The sequence below is a fragment of the Eubalaena glacialis genome, chromosome 2, assembly GCF_028564815.1.
Source record: "Eubalaena glacialis isolate mEubGla1 chromosome 2, mEubGla1.1.hap2.+ XY, whole genome shotgun sequence".
Classification (NCBI taxonomy): Eukaryota; Metazoa; Chordata; class Mammalia; order Artiodactyla; family Balaenidae; genus Eubalaena; species Eubalaena glacialis.
The window spans coordinates 194252459-194266896 of NC_083717.1; the positions used below are offsets into that span (position 1 = coordinate 194252459).

The following is a 14438-nucleotide window of genomic DNA, read 5'->3' on the forward strand; positions in this document are numbered from 1 at the left end:
GGGCCTCCCAGGAGACCCCAGTGTCCCAAGAGAGGAGCAGGAAGGCGCATACGCGCGCGTGTACGGGGTATCTCACCGCGGCCCCCAGCGCCCCTCCCTCGGGCTGGGACTCGCCTAACAGGTTGGGGGCCTCGGAGTGGGTGCGGCCGCGCGGCGCTGCGGGACCCCCTCCCCCACACACTGCAGAGCGAGGGCTTGGGCGGGGCGGGACAGCTCTCCCGGAGCCCCGCCCCTCCCCGCCCCGGAGTCCCCGGCCCCGCCCTCGTTTCCGAGCGCGCTCGCCGCCGCAGCCACCGCGCGCTCTCAGCCACTTGCCTGCGCCGCGAACTTCGGAGCGGCCGGCCGGGCCATGGGGGCGTCCCCAAGCCGGATCACGTAGCCGCGGCGCCCCCGGAGAGCCCTCGTGGCCCCGAAGCGACGGCCCAGCCCTTCCTGCGTCCCGGCCATGGGCAGCCGCGGCGCCCCCCTGTGTGCGGCGCAACCCGCGGTACGCGCAGCGGGGCACGAGAGGGAGGCGGGCGACGGGGGGCCGGCGGACGGCCCGGGACCGAGCCCGGGACGCAGAGGACACTGGCAGGGTGCGCGGCGCCCCCTGGGGGCCGGGCCTGGAGCGGAGCGCGGGTGGCGACGGGCCTCCTGCTGGGGGGGGGGCGGGCAATGAAGACCTCCCGGGATGAAAGAACACGGTGCGCTGCAGGTTCGCGCCCAGCGCTCGTAACTTTGTCGAGTGCGTCACTCGGTATGGGTCGCTCTGAGGTCTGGAGTCTCCGGTGCTGGGTACCGGGGTGGCGCCGCCCAGCGGCCCAAGCTCACTGTCCGCTTCTGCCCCCCCCCACCAGGTGGCAGAGGGCGGCCCGGCCCGCGAGCCGCTGCAGCTGCTGGAGGTGCCCCCCCGCAAGAGACTGACCGCCGGGCCCGAGCAGGACCCATGCGGCAGCCGCCCTGCGCCCGAGGGCGCCGGGGCGGGCGCGGAGCAGGGCCACTCGGCCGGTGGAGGCGGCTGGTGCCGCCACTGCCACACGAAGCTCGCCGAGCTCAAGCGACAGGCGTGGAAGCTGGTCGGCGGGCCCGGGACACCCCTCCGGGTAAGTGACCCTTCCTCAGGCCGGCCCCTGGGACGGGGCCCATGCTGGAACTTGGGAGTCTTTGGGGCCCGGAGGGAGGCGAGGTTCCACCGTGGATTTTTGGCCAATCCCTTCCCCTCTCTGGGCCTCGGTTTCCCGTCTGTAACACCCTGTGTGTGAGTTGGGGCATTTCATCCTAAGAGGGTCCCACTGTCTGATCGGAGGGGGTTGGGCAAGCGTTTCTGCTGCAGATGTCCCACAGCTGGAAGCCTAGTGTGTGTTTGGGAGGGGAAGGAGAGGGGGAGATGGCAGGGCCTCCACCCTGGGCGGGACAGCTCCTGCCTTGCCAGCAGCAAGAGGTTATTTGGTGCGTTGTCGCCCTTGGGGCACCTGGGCCCCCAGCCAAGTGTCTGGAAACTGCCCACCTGGGGCAGGAGGGCTTGGAGGGCCAGAGGGTGGGCCAGCTGCTGTGAGGGAGGCCCCCTCCCTGGCCCCTCCCAGGGCCATGGATAAGAGTTGCGTATGGCCCACAGCCTGGGGCTCTGCCACTTTAGGCAGTGGCCACCCATCTGGTTCCCCAGGCTCCAGCCCCAGCTGCCAAGGTGTTGGCCAGGGGAGGGGGCTCTGCCGAATTCTGCAGCCAATGGGCTTGCCCTGGTCTTGGAAGGAGCGGGGACCATTGTTCCAGGAACAATGCGCTCTGGAAGTTTGCACAGCCTGGGAAGCTGGGGGCTGGGGGGGCGGGTGGTCTCCAGAGGAAGCCCTTCCCGCCTGACCTGCAGCCTTTCTGAAAGCTGTCCTGGGAAGTAAGGCTGCATAATCCCCATTGAATCTAAATATAGTTCTCCGAGGAGGCCCTGCGGTCTGGGCGAGACCCTGGCCTCCCGGGGTCCAGCGGTGTTCCCCGTGGCATTGGGAGTGGGGATGTGAGTCTGGTTTGTGTCTTGGGCACCCTCGCTCTGCGGTCAGGGGAGCGGACCTGTGGCCCGTCCTGGGGTGGGGCTGGACGCTCCTGCATCTGCTGCCCTGAGCAGGGTGCAGCCTTGCCACGCTCTGTGCCCCAGATGGCCTGAATCTGGTTGAAAAGACATGAGAAGACCTTCAGGGCCCCAGGAGAGGGTGTTTTGGGCTAGACTCCTGGGGGCCTGACAGGGCCACAGGGCCATCTTACTACCCTGTTAGGGGAAATTGAGGCCAGAGAGAGGAGAGGCTTTAGTGACTGAGCTGGGCTTTGCCTGGTGGTGCTGGACATGTGGCCAGTGGGTCGCAGGTGGGCAGGGGATCCTGGTGGAGAGAGCTGCAGGTCACACCAGTCACTGGTAGATTCGGGGTCCCTCATCTGGGAGGTCTCAGTGGTCTTTTCCTGCAGACAGCCCATCAGGGAAGGCCCTGGACCACCCAGAGTGCTCACCTCCCACCTCTCCTGGCCTCCCCGAGTTTGGCGTTTGACTCTGGGTACCCCTCAGTGCCAGGTGAGGGCTCACGCCCTTCCCCAGCTGTCCCTGGCACCCAGCGGCCTGTTCACGCAGCAAACCAGGGTCTCTGGCTTTGTTGATCTCTTTTGGCCCGCTGCGTTTCCTCCTTTGTCAGATGGGGGTAGCCTCCAGGGGCCCTTCTGGGGTGCTGTCCAACCTGTAGGGTGCTGTGCCTGAGGAAGGGAGGGCCCCGTCATCCACTGTTTCTCCAGAGAGGGTGGGAATGGGCCCAAGGGGACTTCAGGCCCTTGGGCTGAGCCACCCGGGCCGTGGGACATGGGACAAAGTGGTTGGGGCCTCGGCGGGTGTCACTGTCCTGTGTGATCCAGGCTGATTCGCGCACGGCCTGCAGCCTCACCCGGCCTGCCGCAGAGCTTCCTGCAGGGCGGGCTGGGGAGATGGTGCCCGGGATGGGCTTGTGCAACTGCTTCTGCTTTTAGTTTGGGAGGGAGGCTGGGGCAGCCGGGGGGACCCGTGTGTGCCCGGCTCTGGGTGAGCCCCAGGGGGTCCTCCCAGGAGTCTGGCCCGATGGTCCAGGGGCACTGGGCTCTGCTCCGAGGCTGACAAGATGCTGGAATGTAGAGTTTGTGTTCTAGAATTTTCCCTAGGGGGCCCTTTTTTGTTTCTCATCGTGAGAAGATGAGCTTTGTGAGAACGGCACTTCACAGTTTACAGAGAACTTTGCTGGCTGTCATCTCACTTAGTCCCATGCTTGGGGCATCTGGGGAGGCCCAGGACCGGAGGTGGCTTGCTGGGCTCCCATGGCCTGGGGTGAGGGTGGAGCTGCGACCCCAGCCTGGCCGAGAGGCCCTTGCCCCTGGGGGTCCCTGCCTGGTCTCAGGTGGGAGGGAGGCTTGCAAGGGTCGAGGGACGTGATCTTTTAGCCAGCTCACGGCCACCCCATCCTTTGCCCGAGGCATCCCTGCCGGGGCTCGACTCCCCGCTGGCTTCTTGCCCACCCTCCTGCCAGCTGACAGCTCCGGGCTGTGGGACCTTGGGCAGGTTCGCTGAGAGCTCGTGGCCTCGGTTTCCCTCTCTGTACCTGGGACCAGCTTCGCACCCCTTTCACAGGTGTGTTGGGCCGCGTCTGGCACAGGCTGGCCCGTGTGCCTCAGCCCTTGCTGCTTTTGTTGGGATGTGGGCTCGGGGGTCATGCTGTGCCCAGGTTTTTGGTGCCCATGGGAGGTGGGCGGGCAGCCTGGGTGGAGGGCCCGCTTCCCCCTTGCTGTCTCTGCTCCCTTCTCCCTGCACCTGCCTCAGCTTCCCCATCTGGGCAGTGAGGATGACCGTGGTTCCCGCCCAGGGACCTCATCCATGCGGAGCAGATAGGACTGTGCCCCTGCTTTTGAGCCCCGATGTCCCTGGGGGCCGTGGGGGAGGGAACATGCTCTGCCTGCCCAGCTTGGAGCCCAGAGACCGTCCTGCCTGAACTGAGAGGGGCGGTGGGCCTGGTTGTGGGGGGGATGCCAGGCTGGGGCCTCTGGGCCTCCACGGAGCCACCTCTGCCCTCACCAGGGTCCAGGGCCTTGTCTCTGAGTGACCCCTTCGGACCCCTGCGTGGCCTGGAGCGTGCCCTTCGGACTGTCCTGTGGCCTCCATGGGCCACTCCTCCCGTGGGCCCCGCTGCAGATGCCCTGCTTCTCCCCAGACCCCCTCCCTCCGCCCCTCCCTCCCCGGGTGGTCCTGCAGGTTCCCTGCCTCTGAGAGGCCTCTGCTGGGAGCTCCCAGAACCCCCCACCCAGGGACCAAAGCCAGGCCTTCCTCTCCTCCACGACTGAGCGCCCTCCAGCTTAGCACTGGCCACTCTATCCCCCGAGTCAGAACCTGAGGCCCCAGCCTTCCCTGGCAAACTGGTCACCAAGTTCCTGCAGGCCCCTTTCATTGTCCCCCGGCCCAGCCCACGCACAGCTGCCCACCCTCAGGGCAGCCAGAGGGGACTCTCTGAACCGTGGAGCCCTCAGGAGGGTCCCTGGCCAGTCCTGGGTCCTGCTGTCCAGCTGGGCCCTGCCAGACTGAGGCCAGACCGAGGCCCCCCGAAAGGCACAGCCCCTGGGCACGGTGCCCCTTCTTCATTGCATGGTGGTCTGCCACAGTGCCCCTTTGGCAGACCTCCCCCCGCCTCCCGTGCTCATTTGGCAGACTCCCCCCCCCACTCCCGTGCCCCTTTGGCAGACCTCCCCCCTCCTCCCGTGCTCGTTTGGTGGAGCCGTACAGCCTGAGTTGCCCTGAGCCCCGCCTGGGCAGCTGACGGTGGTGGGGGACTCAGACCGCACAGAGTGGCCTCACTTTGAGCTCCTGGCACAGAGCCTGGCGGCCCTCCGTGTGCAGTGAACCTCCCCTCCCCTCTCCCGAGCTTTCCCTCCCCCACATCTCCACCGTCCTCCCCGAGGCCACCCCTGCTGCCACCTGGCCCCGCCTTTTCTCAGCCCTTCCCACACTGCACGACCACTGTGTGGTCTCTGTGGCCAGTGTGCTACCCCCAGGCCAGGAGCTCTGTCAGGGCAGGCATGGAGTCTGGGTCACCCAGAAACGTTTGTTGAACGACTGAGTGACCAGACCTTGCCTCCCACACCCTGCTGTGTTCACCCCGAGGGCTGCTGGACTGGATCTTGGCTCTCCCCCCCGCCCCATATGAGGCCCTCGTGGAGGATGGCGGTCCCCAGCCCCTTGCAGCCGTGGGGGGCAGGAATCCTGCTTGGGGATCTGCTCCAGCTGCCGCCCAGATGCATCGCGTGGAGGTGGTGACTCTTCTGGAACCCGTGACTTCCACGTGTCAATACGGCACTGAATTGATTAGTGCTCGGATGGGGAAAGTGATCAGTTCTCCTTTCGATCTTGCGAATCTCTCGCTTACCCGGGCAGGGGGGTCTCGTCCTCCCCGGCCCTGCGAATTCCAGAACCACTGCCCACCCTTGCAGCCCCAGCACCGGTTCGTGTTTTTCACCAAGCTGGACAGCGAGTCTGAAGGCTGCCGGGAGGCCGTGGGCTCCCCCCGGGCACAGCTCGGGGTGACGTGACCAGGCTCCTAAGGCTAGAGGCCTGGAGACCCTCCCATCTCTCTCTGGGGCCTGGCTCGGGGGTGGTGGGCCTCTGTCACCACCCCCAGGAAGCCTGCGTGGTCTGTCCCCACTGCCCCCAGCTCTGACCGCACTGGTGTGCCGTGGTGGGGTCCCGGGGGGGCAGGGGCTTAGCCCGGCTGGTGCTGGACATTCGCCACCTGGAGTCACAGTCCCTGGGCCCCTGTCCCCCATGCTGTTTGGAGCCTGGCCTGAGCTCCACCAGCTTCTTGGGGGGCTCCCCGGGGCGGGGCACCTGGTGTCAGCGGCATTCTCCAGCTGAGCCAGGTGTTGGCAGGCTCCAGAGGCAGCCGGGAGGTGTGAGAGGGGCGGGTGCTCCCTGGGGCTGGCTGCTGGGCACTCTCCCAGCTGGTAGGGGACTGATGACTCAGCCGGGGAGGGATCAGGCCGCGGGGACCAAGCCTGGGCAGGGGGAGGGAGGAGGCCGGTCAGGCCTGGCCTTGCCACCTGGCTTCTGCGAGACCTCGGCCGGCCCCTCCACACCCTGCCCTGGCCCCCTCCTCCCTAGGTGGGCGGTGGTCTAGCTGGTGTCCCCTGCTGTCCCTGAGAACTTCCTTTGGTCCCATCCGTGTGCCCGTCTTGGGTCCTTGCTGGTCTGGGGTTTCGGGGAGTGAGGGTGGGCAGCGGGAGGCGGGACTGAGCTTCGGGTCCTGAACACCTGCCCTCTGAACATCAGCCAGAAGCGGAGATGGGGCTTTGGGGGCCGGCCGGGGTCTGTGGTAGGGAGCTCTGTGTCTTGCAGGAGAGAACTTCTTGAGGGGAGTTCGGTTGCAGTCAGCACTGGGGCTGAGCAGGGGAGTGAGTTGTGGTGACTTTCCTCACTGCCTCTCTGCTGAAAGGGGGAGGGTCAGGGTGTCACCCCTGTACCTCGGGCTGCTCAGTGCCTTGCCGGGGGCTTGTCTTGGTCTGGCATGGCTTAAAGGAGGGGGTCTGGGGCCTTCTCAAGGCTCCCTCGAGTGTCCTGAAGGGATCTTTTACTTGGGAGTTGGAAGAGCTGGTTGTTGTCTTGAATGGCAAGGAAAGTCTATTTTCCTTTTTCCTTTGCCTGCCAGGAAGTTCACAGCAAATGCAATCTTCAGCTTCCGCCAACCGCATGGGCCCTTTCTCACATCGTTCGTAGCTGCTCTAACATGACTGTCTCTAGCCACGTGGTTTTGCTTCCAATGTATGCCGAGTAGTTCCTGGAAGCCACCGCAGTTTTTGTGTAAGAAGGTGCGGGGTATGAATAAATAAACAGGATAGAAGTGGATCAAGTGTCCCTCAGTGCGTCTGGCCTCCGTCCACTCGTCTGCTTCCTGGGAACAGGGAGCCCGTGCGGTGGGGGGTGGCATTCAGGGCCAGGCTGTCCCCTGTCAGGTTTCTGGAAGCAGCCAGTCTGGGCTGGCTGGGAGCCTCTGGGAGCCGCTCTCTGGTCATCCACCCCTGAGCCTTGACCTCTGAGCCCCATGATCTCCCTTCCCGATGGGTGGACGCGTGGCGGACAAGCCTCTCTCCCCCAGCTCCTGTGGCCCCAGCTCCTGTGACCCCAGCTCCTGTGGCGTGGTCGCTTCTTGGCAGGACCTCAGCTGCCCTGTCTGGGAACAGCGTCCTTGGGCTGAGTAGCCACTCTGGCCCCCTCCGGGTGAAGGGGCGCTTTCGCGTCTGGTGCTACGTTTTGTGGCCGAGGGACCCACGTGGACTGCAGGGCTCCTGGGAGGGCTCCCTGGACTCATCTGGTCTGGTCCCTGCCCCCCTGGGCAGCATCCCAGGCTTCGGCTGTGGGCGCTGGGCTGGGGCAGGGGTGGGTGGGCTCAGCTGGGCGCCTGGGGCTGGCGGATTTACGGTCCTACACGGCCCAGCGACAGGCTGCTGTGTCCGCCTCGGGTGGATGTCCTTACACCGCCGTGTGCGTTCACCTCTGATCCCGTGTGATGGATGGCTGGCCTGCGCAACTGCCTCTGTTTCCGGGTGGAGCGTGCCGGGCGCTGGCCCTGCCCCGTGCCCTGCTCGGGGGTGTGGGCTGCAGAGTCGGCTCCTTCCTAACTGTCCCGTCCTAGGCTCCCCGTCCCCATCCTCCCCCACACAGCCTCGGTGCAAGGCCACAGCCCAGTTTTGCTTCCTGGAATCCCCGCCAGCCCCACATACTTGGCCTGTTCAAAACCCGTCACCGGTGAGCAGGCTTCTGGGAATTATGTGCTTAGCTCCACCACCCCATGCGCCAGGGGAGGAAATAGCGGACACACGGGTGTGAGTGACTTGCCCGAGGCCACGCACCCTGGCTTCTCCGCCTCCGAAGTCTGTGCTCTTAACCAAAGTGCCCTGGGAGGGAGGGCTCTGGAAAGGGGCACCCAGGAGGACCTCCTGGAGGAGGTGGTATTTGCTCTGGGCTGGAATTGGCCCAGAGATGGGGCGAGGGTCTCCAGGGGTGGAGCATCAAGAGCTCGAGGATGGGGACACCCGGAGCACGTGTGGAGACTGTGTCTTGGGGGCCCTGTAGGGTGACGAGGGGAAAGCAGGATGAGGTCGAAGGTCGGGAGGTGGGGTGGAGTGCGGTTGCGCTCCAGCCCTGGAGCAGAAGTGGGGCCTGGGGTGTCCTGGGAAGCCCTCTGATAAAGAGCCGTAGTTCCGGGCTCTTCTGGCAGCCTTGTCGGAGGGGCTGGCGGGCGGGGGTGGCCCTGTGTGCAGGAGAACACGGTACCTGGGGCCACCTGGGGGCAGGGGCCCCATTCGGCTTCTGCACCTGCCCCTTTTGCCGGGGCTCAGAGCCCCCCAAGTGGCATTGGGGGCCCTGGCCGTGGCTGGGCTTGTGGGGTGCGATCTGCCACGGCCCATTGTCCAGATGAGGAAACTGAGGTCCACAGGCTGTGCTTGCGTCCGGAGGTGGACAGTCGGACTGAAGGTCGTGTCTGGCTGGGCTCCAGGCACCCCCTCCCACCCCACGGCTGCTTCTCCACCACCCTCACCCGCTGAGGCCGTCCTGCCTGTCTGCACTTTAGCCCCCCGGGCCCCCGCCACCCTTGTGTGGCCTCGTGTGGAGGATAGGGGGGCCATTGAGGGGAGGAGGTCTCAATGAGCTAGTGTGTGCCCCGAGCTGCCCAGCTGGCCGGTGCCTGGCACAGGGCCTTGGGGATGGGTGCCGGGCAGCGCTGGGTGGGCCAGGCTGCGGCCCCCCTGCCCCTCCCCCCGTGTCAGCTTGGGGCCTCAGAGCTGCAGGCCTGCAGGCCGGGGTGGTCTCTGGCGGCCTGGCTGGCAGAGGGAGGGTCGGGTTTGGGTCTCCTGGCATCCCACTGGACCCAGCAGGTGGTGGGGCCTGGGGCTGGGGGCCGGGCCCCTGGTGAGGCTCTGGCTGGGTGGGAGGGAGGGCCTGGGATGGCTGCGGTGTGGCTGGAAACCGAGCCCGCTGCACGCGACCTGGGAATGTCCTCGACAGCAGAGCCTGGGAGGGCAGCGCCCGGCCCGGCAGCCAGGGGTCCCTTCCTGGACCTGTTGTCAACTCCGGAAAAGGGGGCCGCGCGGGGTCACGGCCCAGCTGCTTTGTTTGTGGAGAGAAGGGAGGATGGGGCGGAGGGAGCTGTGGCTGGTGGGACCTTGCTCAGCGCCTGCTTTTCGAGCCTGACCGTGTGGCTGGCCTCTGGGCCTGTGTGCTCTCCTAGCCGCCCTGCCAGTGGGTGCCAGGGCGCCCTTTTAAAAGACGGGGTGAGGGGGGTTCAGAGAGGGTCACCTCATAGCCCTGAGGCCTGGGGGCTTTTCTGAATTGGGGAATAGAGCCCCTTCCCACCCCCTCCCAGGGGGGCATCCGTGGCGGTGGGGTGGGGGGCTTCTGGTCAGCTCCTCTCCTGCCCTGCGGGGGGGCCTGGCCAGCCGGGCTGGGGAAGCCTCTCCTGGTGGTGGTGGTGGGGCAGCGCGGCCCCCTCCAGGACTCCCTCACAGGAGCAAATGGAAGGATTACTTAAAGCAACTTGGAGACCCAGAAACAAAGCGAAGAATGAGAAGTCATCATTTTTAAGTGCGGGGAGGCTCCCTGAAAGCCAGGCAGCATGCAGGGTAGGTGGTACGCAATGCGAAATTGAATCAAATTAAGAAAAACATTTTCCAAATGCAAGTAAAATATCTGTTTAATTAGACCACGAAGAGAAAACTAAAAGTAATATTTTGCAGCAGGAAAACTACTGTCTTTCTGAAGGTGCTGGGCTCCGGAGGGGAGGGGTGGGTGCCAGGCTGCACGGTGGCCGGGGCTTTCAGGGGTTAAAATTCTGGAACTTGGGGCTGTGACCCCTTGGGGGCTTGGGCCTGTGGACCCTGGAGCTGCCAGGAGCTGCCCCAGGGCTGGGAGAGGAGACCAGGCCCGGGGAAGGGAGAGCTGCTCCTCCCAGGCCTCCCCCAGCTCCCCACCCTGTGCTGGGGTCTGAGGATTGTTGGCTGTACTGGGGGGAAGGGGTGGCTGAGGAGTGGGGAAGGGCCTTTGTCTCCCTGAGGGCTGCCCAGGGGTCGGCAGGTGGTGTGGAAGGTGCCGTCACCCCTCACCTTCTGGGGTCCAGGGTGCCCATCCTGGGAGTGGCCCGTGCCAGCTCGCAGGAGAAGCCCGCTCCCTGGAGCCCCGAGCGCTGGGCCAGGGTGCTGGGGGTGGGGATCCCGGCTCTAGGCCTGTCCTGCCCAAAGCTTGCGGTCCCCAGGCTGGTCCCTCCAGTGTGGGCTGTGGTTCTGAGTGACCAGCATGCAGTGACTGTCCCAGGCTGCTCAGTGGCCCAGCCGCCACCCGAGCAGCCGCTTTGGCCCCTGCGCTGGCCCAGCCGGTGCTGCCTGGCCTGTCTGAGGGGCTCAGGGTCCACTGGGCTCTCCGTGTGGTCACCCCAGGCGGGTCCCTCCTCCTTGTTGGCCTTTGCCATCTCACGTGTGTGACAGGAGACAGAGGTTGGAGAGACGGGCTTTCCCCACTCCGGGAGCCCCTCGAGGCCCGGGGGATCAGCCAGGCCTTCGGCAGTGATGATGTGAGGTTTCCCCAAGGGGTGGGCTCGGCTGCCAGCGCTGCAAGGGGGTACTTGGCCCCTCAGGGGGGCTTTGGCCATGGGGTGGGCCCGGGTGTGTTGGGCCTGGCCCTCCTGGGAACTTGTGAAGCAGGACTCGGGAGACTGTGGCCTGGGGGGGCCACGAGCGTGGAAACCCCTGCAGTTGGCTCACCGAGCAGGTGACCGGGCAGTCCTGGGCTTGTCTCCCTGTGCGGGGGGTGCTTGAGCTTGGGGGGCTCTCTCCCCCCAGAGCAGACCCCTGTGGTTCCCACGTGGGGCTTTGATGCTCAGAGCCTGAGGCCTGGGGCCGCTGGGGCCTCCCTGGCGCCCCATCTGAATTCCTCGGGACCGGCTGGGGGCGGGGCTCGGGCGGGGGGCTGCCGTGGCTGTGTGGTGGGGGTCTGGTGCGGGCCCAGGGCCGTTAGCAGCCCCCCATGCCCTGCGCTTCCCACTTTCCTTCCGCCTCCTGCCGTGCAGGCCGTGGAGGGGATGTCAGGGTGGCTCCCCGGAAGCAGAGGCCCTAGAACAATGGGCAGCTGGGCCTGGGGCGGGCGGGGTCTGGGCCGCCTTTCAAGTCTGGTTAATGGCTCTAGCGGGCGGCCCTCCCTTGCCCTCTCACCAGCCCACCATTAGCTGTCTCCCGCTGAGTGGAAAAACCAGAGTCATCAGGGCCGGGCCTGGAAAACTGGCAGGGTTGGGGGTGGGGGATGGAGTGACAGCCGGGCCCGTGTGAGCCAGGCGTGGCTGGGCCGCCGTCTGGATTCCATCTGTGGCCCACGGGCAACACGAGTGGGGTCCCCGCGTTTCCGGGCCTCCCCGGGGCCCCACGGGGGAGCAGCAGGCGGGGGTGGTGTCGCTGATGGGGACCAGACATCCCGGGCGCTTCCGAGGCTCTGGGGCCCGCCAGCCCCAGCCGGAGAAAAGCCAGACCTTCCGGAGTGGCCTGTAAATCAGGTAGCTGGCAAGGCCTGGCCTGGCTGGGGTCGCGCTGTCATTCGACCAGCCCTGCCCGGGGGGCGCGTGAGGGGGCAGCTCTACGGCCGAGCCTGCCGGGAGCGTGGGGCGGCACAGGCACACCCGGTTGGACGTGCTTTGCTTTACTGTGCTTCACAGGTGCGGTGTTTTCTGCGAGCCGAGGGCTTGTGGCAAGCCTGTGTCCAGCGAGTCTGTCAGCGCTGTTTTTCTGACAGCGTCATTTTTTAATCCGTGCTGTTTTTTAACGTGAAATTGTTATTTTTTAGACACAATGCTATTGCACGCTGAACGGATTACAGTGTAGTGTAAACATAGCTCTTATAATTGGGAAACCAAAAAACTCATGTGACTCGCTTTATTTCAACACTCCCTTTATTGCGGTGATCTGGACCGAAACTGAAATATCTCCGAGGTCTGCCTGTCCTGGGGACACAGAAGCAGAGTGATGGCCTGCTGATGCTGGACCAGCAGAGTGTAGTTTCATGGCAAGGCCACTCTGTCTCAGCTGTCACCCCCTGGAGCCCTCCCAGGCGTCTGTGGACACTGGTCAGGCCGGCCACAGGTCAGGCTCGGGGAACCTGCTGGGATGAATGAGGCACCCCCTCTGCATGGTGCTTACGGCTTCTGCATCTGAGGGTTTGGAGAGGTCGTAGGCCTTTTTTGGCCAAGAGGGCCGCTGGACTGGAGCCGGGCCTTGCCTAGAATCTTTTGGGAGAAGTGTGGCCAGGGAGCGGGGCAGGCCCAGGCTCTGCAGATTTGCAGCGGGTCCAGGCTGTGGTGACGGGGAGGGATGGGGCCGGCCGAGTCCACCAGCTGGCCGAATTGGAGACCCAGGCCCGCATTTGGGGTTTGCTCTGTCAGGTGGCACTGGGAAAGTCCTGGGTGGTCACAGCCACAGCCGGGCTGGGCTCATGCTCTGCTGAGGGGATGTCCCAGCCAGGCACCTGTGGTTGGGGCTTGCCCCTCGGGGAAGGGGCAAAGATGCTGAGGGGCTGGTCCCAGCACAGACCCGGAGCCCTGCGGGGCTGCCCCGGGGAGGGGCTGAGGCAGAGCCTGGTGGGTGGTCGAGGTGCAGGGGCTGGGCCCTGGGAATGGGACTCTTGATAGCTTCCCTCCAGTGAGTTTCCTTCTGAGGATTGGCTCTCTCCTCCTCTTCTTTCTTCCAGAGATGTAAGCTCCTCCAGGAAGCCCTCCCTGACCTCCAGGCTAGGCGAGGGCCTCCTCTGGGCTCCCCTAGCTCCTCTTCTTAGCCCTCTCTGGTTACCAGGCTCGCAGTTAGACCCGTGTGTCCCCCTCAGTGCAAGGCAGGGGGTGGGCTGCAGGGACCAAGTCCACGCCCGGGATGGAGCGTGGAGGCCACCGAGCCTTGCCTCCTGTCTCTGCTGGCCACGCTCGGCCTCTGTCTTCCCGTGGACCTGGAATCGCCAGCTCGGCCCTGTGGAGCAGGGCCGGAGATGCCGCAAAGGCAGGGAGAGGGTCTCCAGCCCCCCAGCCCCACTTCCACTGGCTCTGGAATAGACGTTGCTTCCAGCCGGGGCCCTGGTGCTGGCTGCCCCCAGCCTGTCGTGGATGCCTTGTTCTGCCGGCCCCCTGGCTGCTCCTCGGCCGGGCGGCCTTGGCCTTGGCTGCTGGCTGCATGTCGGGGAGCGTGCGAATGCCTCGTTAGCCGTGAGCGAGCGTGGTGATGACGGCAGGAGGAGCTGGGCAATTGTCAAGGGCACCGCGAGCCTCACTCTCAAGCCCCGATGATTATTTCCTGCTGGGTGTGTGCCGACGACACCGTTCGGGGCTTATTAGCAGCTATGGACGGTGCAGCGGCCGCCACGCACGCAGGCCTGGCGCCGTGGACGTGAGGACCAGGCGGTGAGTCCTGGCACCCAGGCACTGATCCCTTTGTCCCTTTGTCCCCTGTTCCCCCAGGACCCATGCCTCTCCGCTCTGCTTCTTGACGAGCTGCCTGCGTGTCACCCGGAGGCTGAGCGCCGCTGTGACGTCTGTACCACGCACCTGACCCAGCTCACACGGGAGGCCCTGCGGCTGCTGCAGGCGCCCACCAGCCGCGAGGACCCTGACGCCCCCCATGGAGGCCCTGGACTCATGCCCCCCAGCCCCGGCGCCGCCACCAGCCTGAGGGATGGACTGGCGCCGGTGGGCCCGGTGGGGCGGCAGCTGGGCCGAGCGGGGCCAGACAGGAGGAAGGGGCTGGGCTGGCCGTCCGGGCCCAGCGTCCAGGTGTCGGTGGCACCCGCTGGCCTGGGCGGGGCACTGAGCACGGTCACCATCCAGGCCCAGCAGTGCCTAGAGGGCATGTGGAGTGTCTCGAGGGTCAACAGCTTCCTGCCACCGACGTGCCTGGTGAGTGCCTGGGGCGCAGTGGGCTGTGGGCCCCCTGGGACACCAGGCAGGACGCTTACAGCCGGTCAGGGCTGGGCGCTCTCCGGGACTGAGTGCCCAGCTCAGTGGGTGCCCTGCAGCACGGCTCCCCCTAGAGCAGGGGGGCTGCGCCTTTTGTAGGAGGCCCCAGACATTCCCAAGACCCTCGTCAAGTCAGCCTACAAGGTCACTGCGGGGCAGGGTCCTCTTGTGTCCCCTGGAGCATCGCTTCCACCTGGCACAGGCATGTGGTTGGGGAAGGTTTGGCCACTCTGAGAGCACGCGTGGCGCCGTGGGCTGACGGAAGGGCCCTGTGGGCTGCTGGGACAAGATCAGACCGTCATCCAACATCTTCTCCTGGTGACTCCCCGTCCAGGCTCTCCTGCCTGGAGCGCAGCAGCCCTGGGTGACACAGCCCTGCCCCGTGGACAGGTGACAGAGCCCGGAGGGTAGCGGGAGGCCTGCAGGTGGTGGGGACCCCGTTCCTGC

General features: G+C 65.9%; 1 protein-coding gene across 2 annotated transcripts in view; it reads left to right on the forward strand.

The window, feature by feature from the left end:
• Positions 1-296: 296 nt before the first annotated feature.
• Positions 297-14438, forward strand: part of KIF26A (kinesin family member 26A) — a 40133-nt gene continuing 25991 nt past the window's right edge. For both annotated transcript variants that reach the window (XM_061181363.1, XM_061181364.1), the window contains exons 1-3: positions 297-487; positions 840-1085; positions 13497-13931. In XM_061181363.1, coding sequence (XP_061037346.1) covers positions 446-487; positions 840-1085; positions 13497-13931 — 723 coding nt within the window. In that variant the 5' untranslated portion in view covers positions 297-445. The remainder of the gene's footprint in view (positions 488-839; positions 1086-13496; positions 13932-14438) is intronic.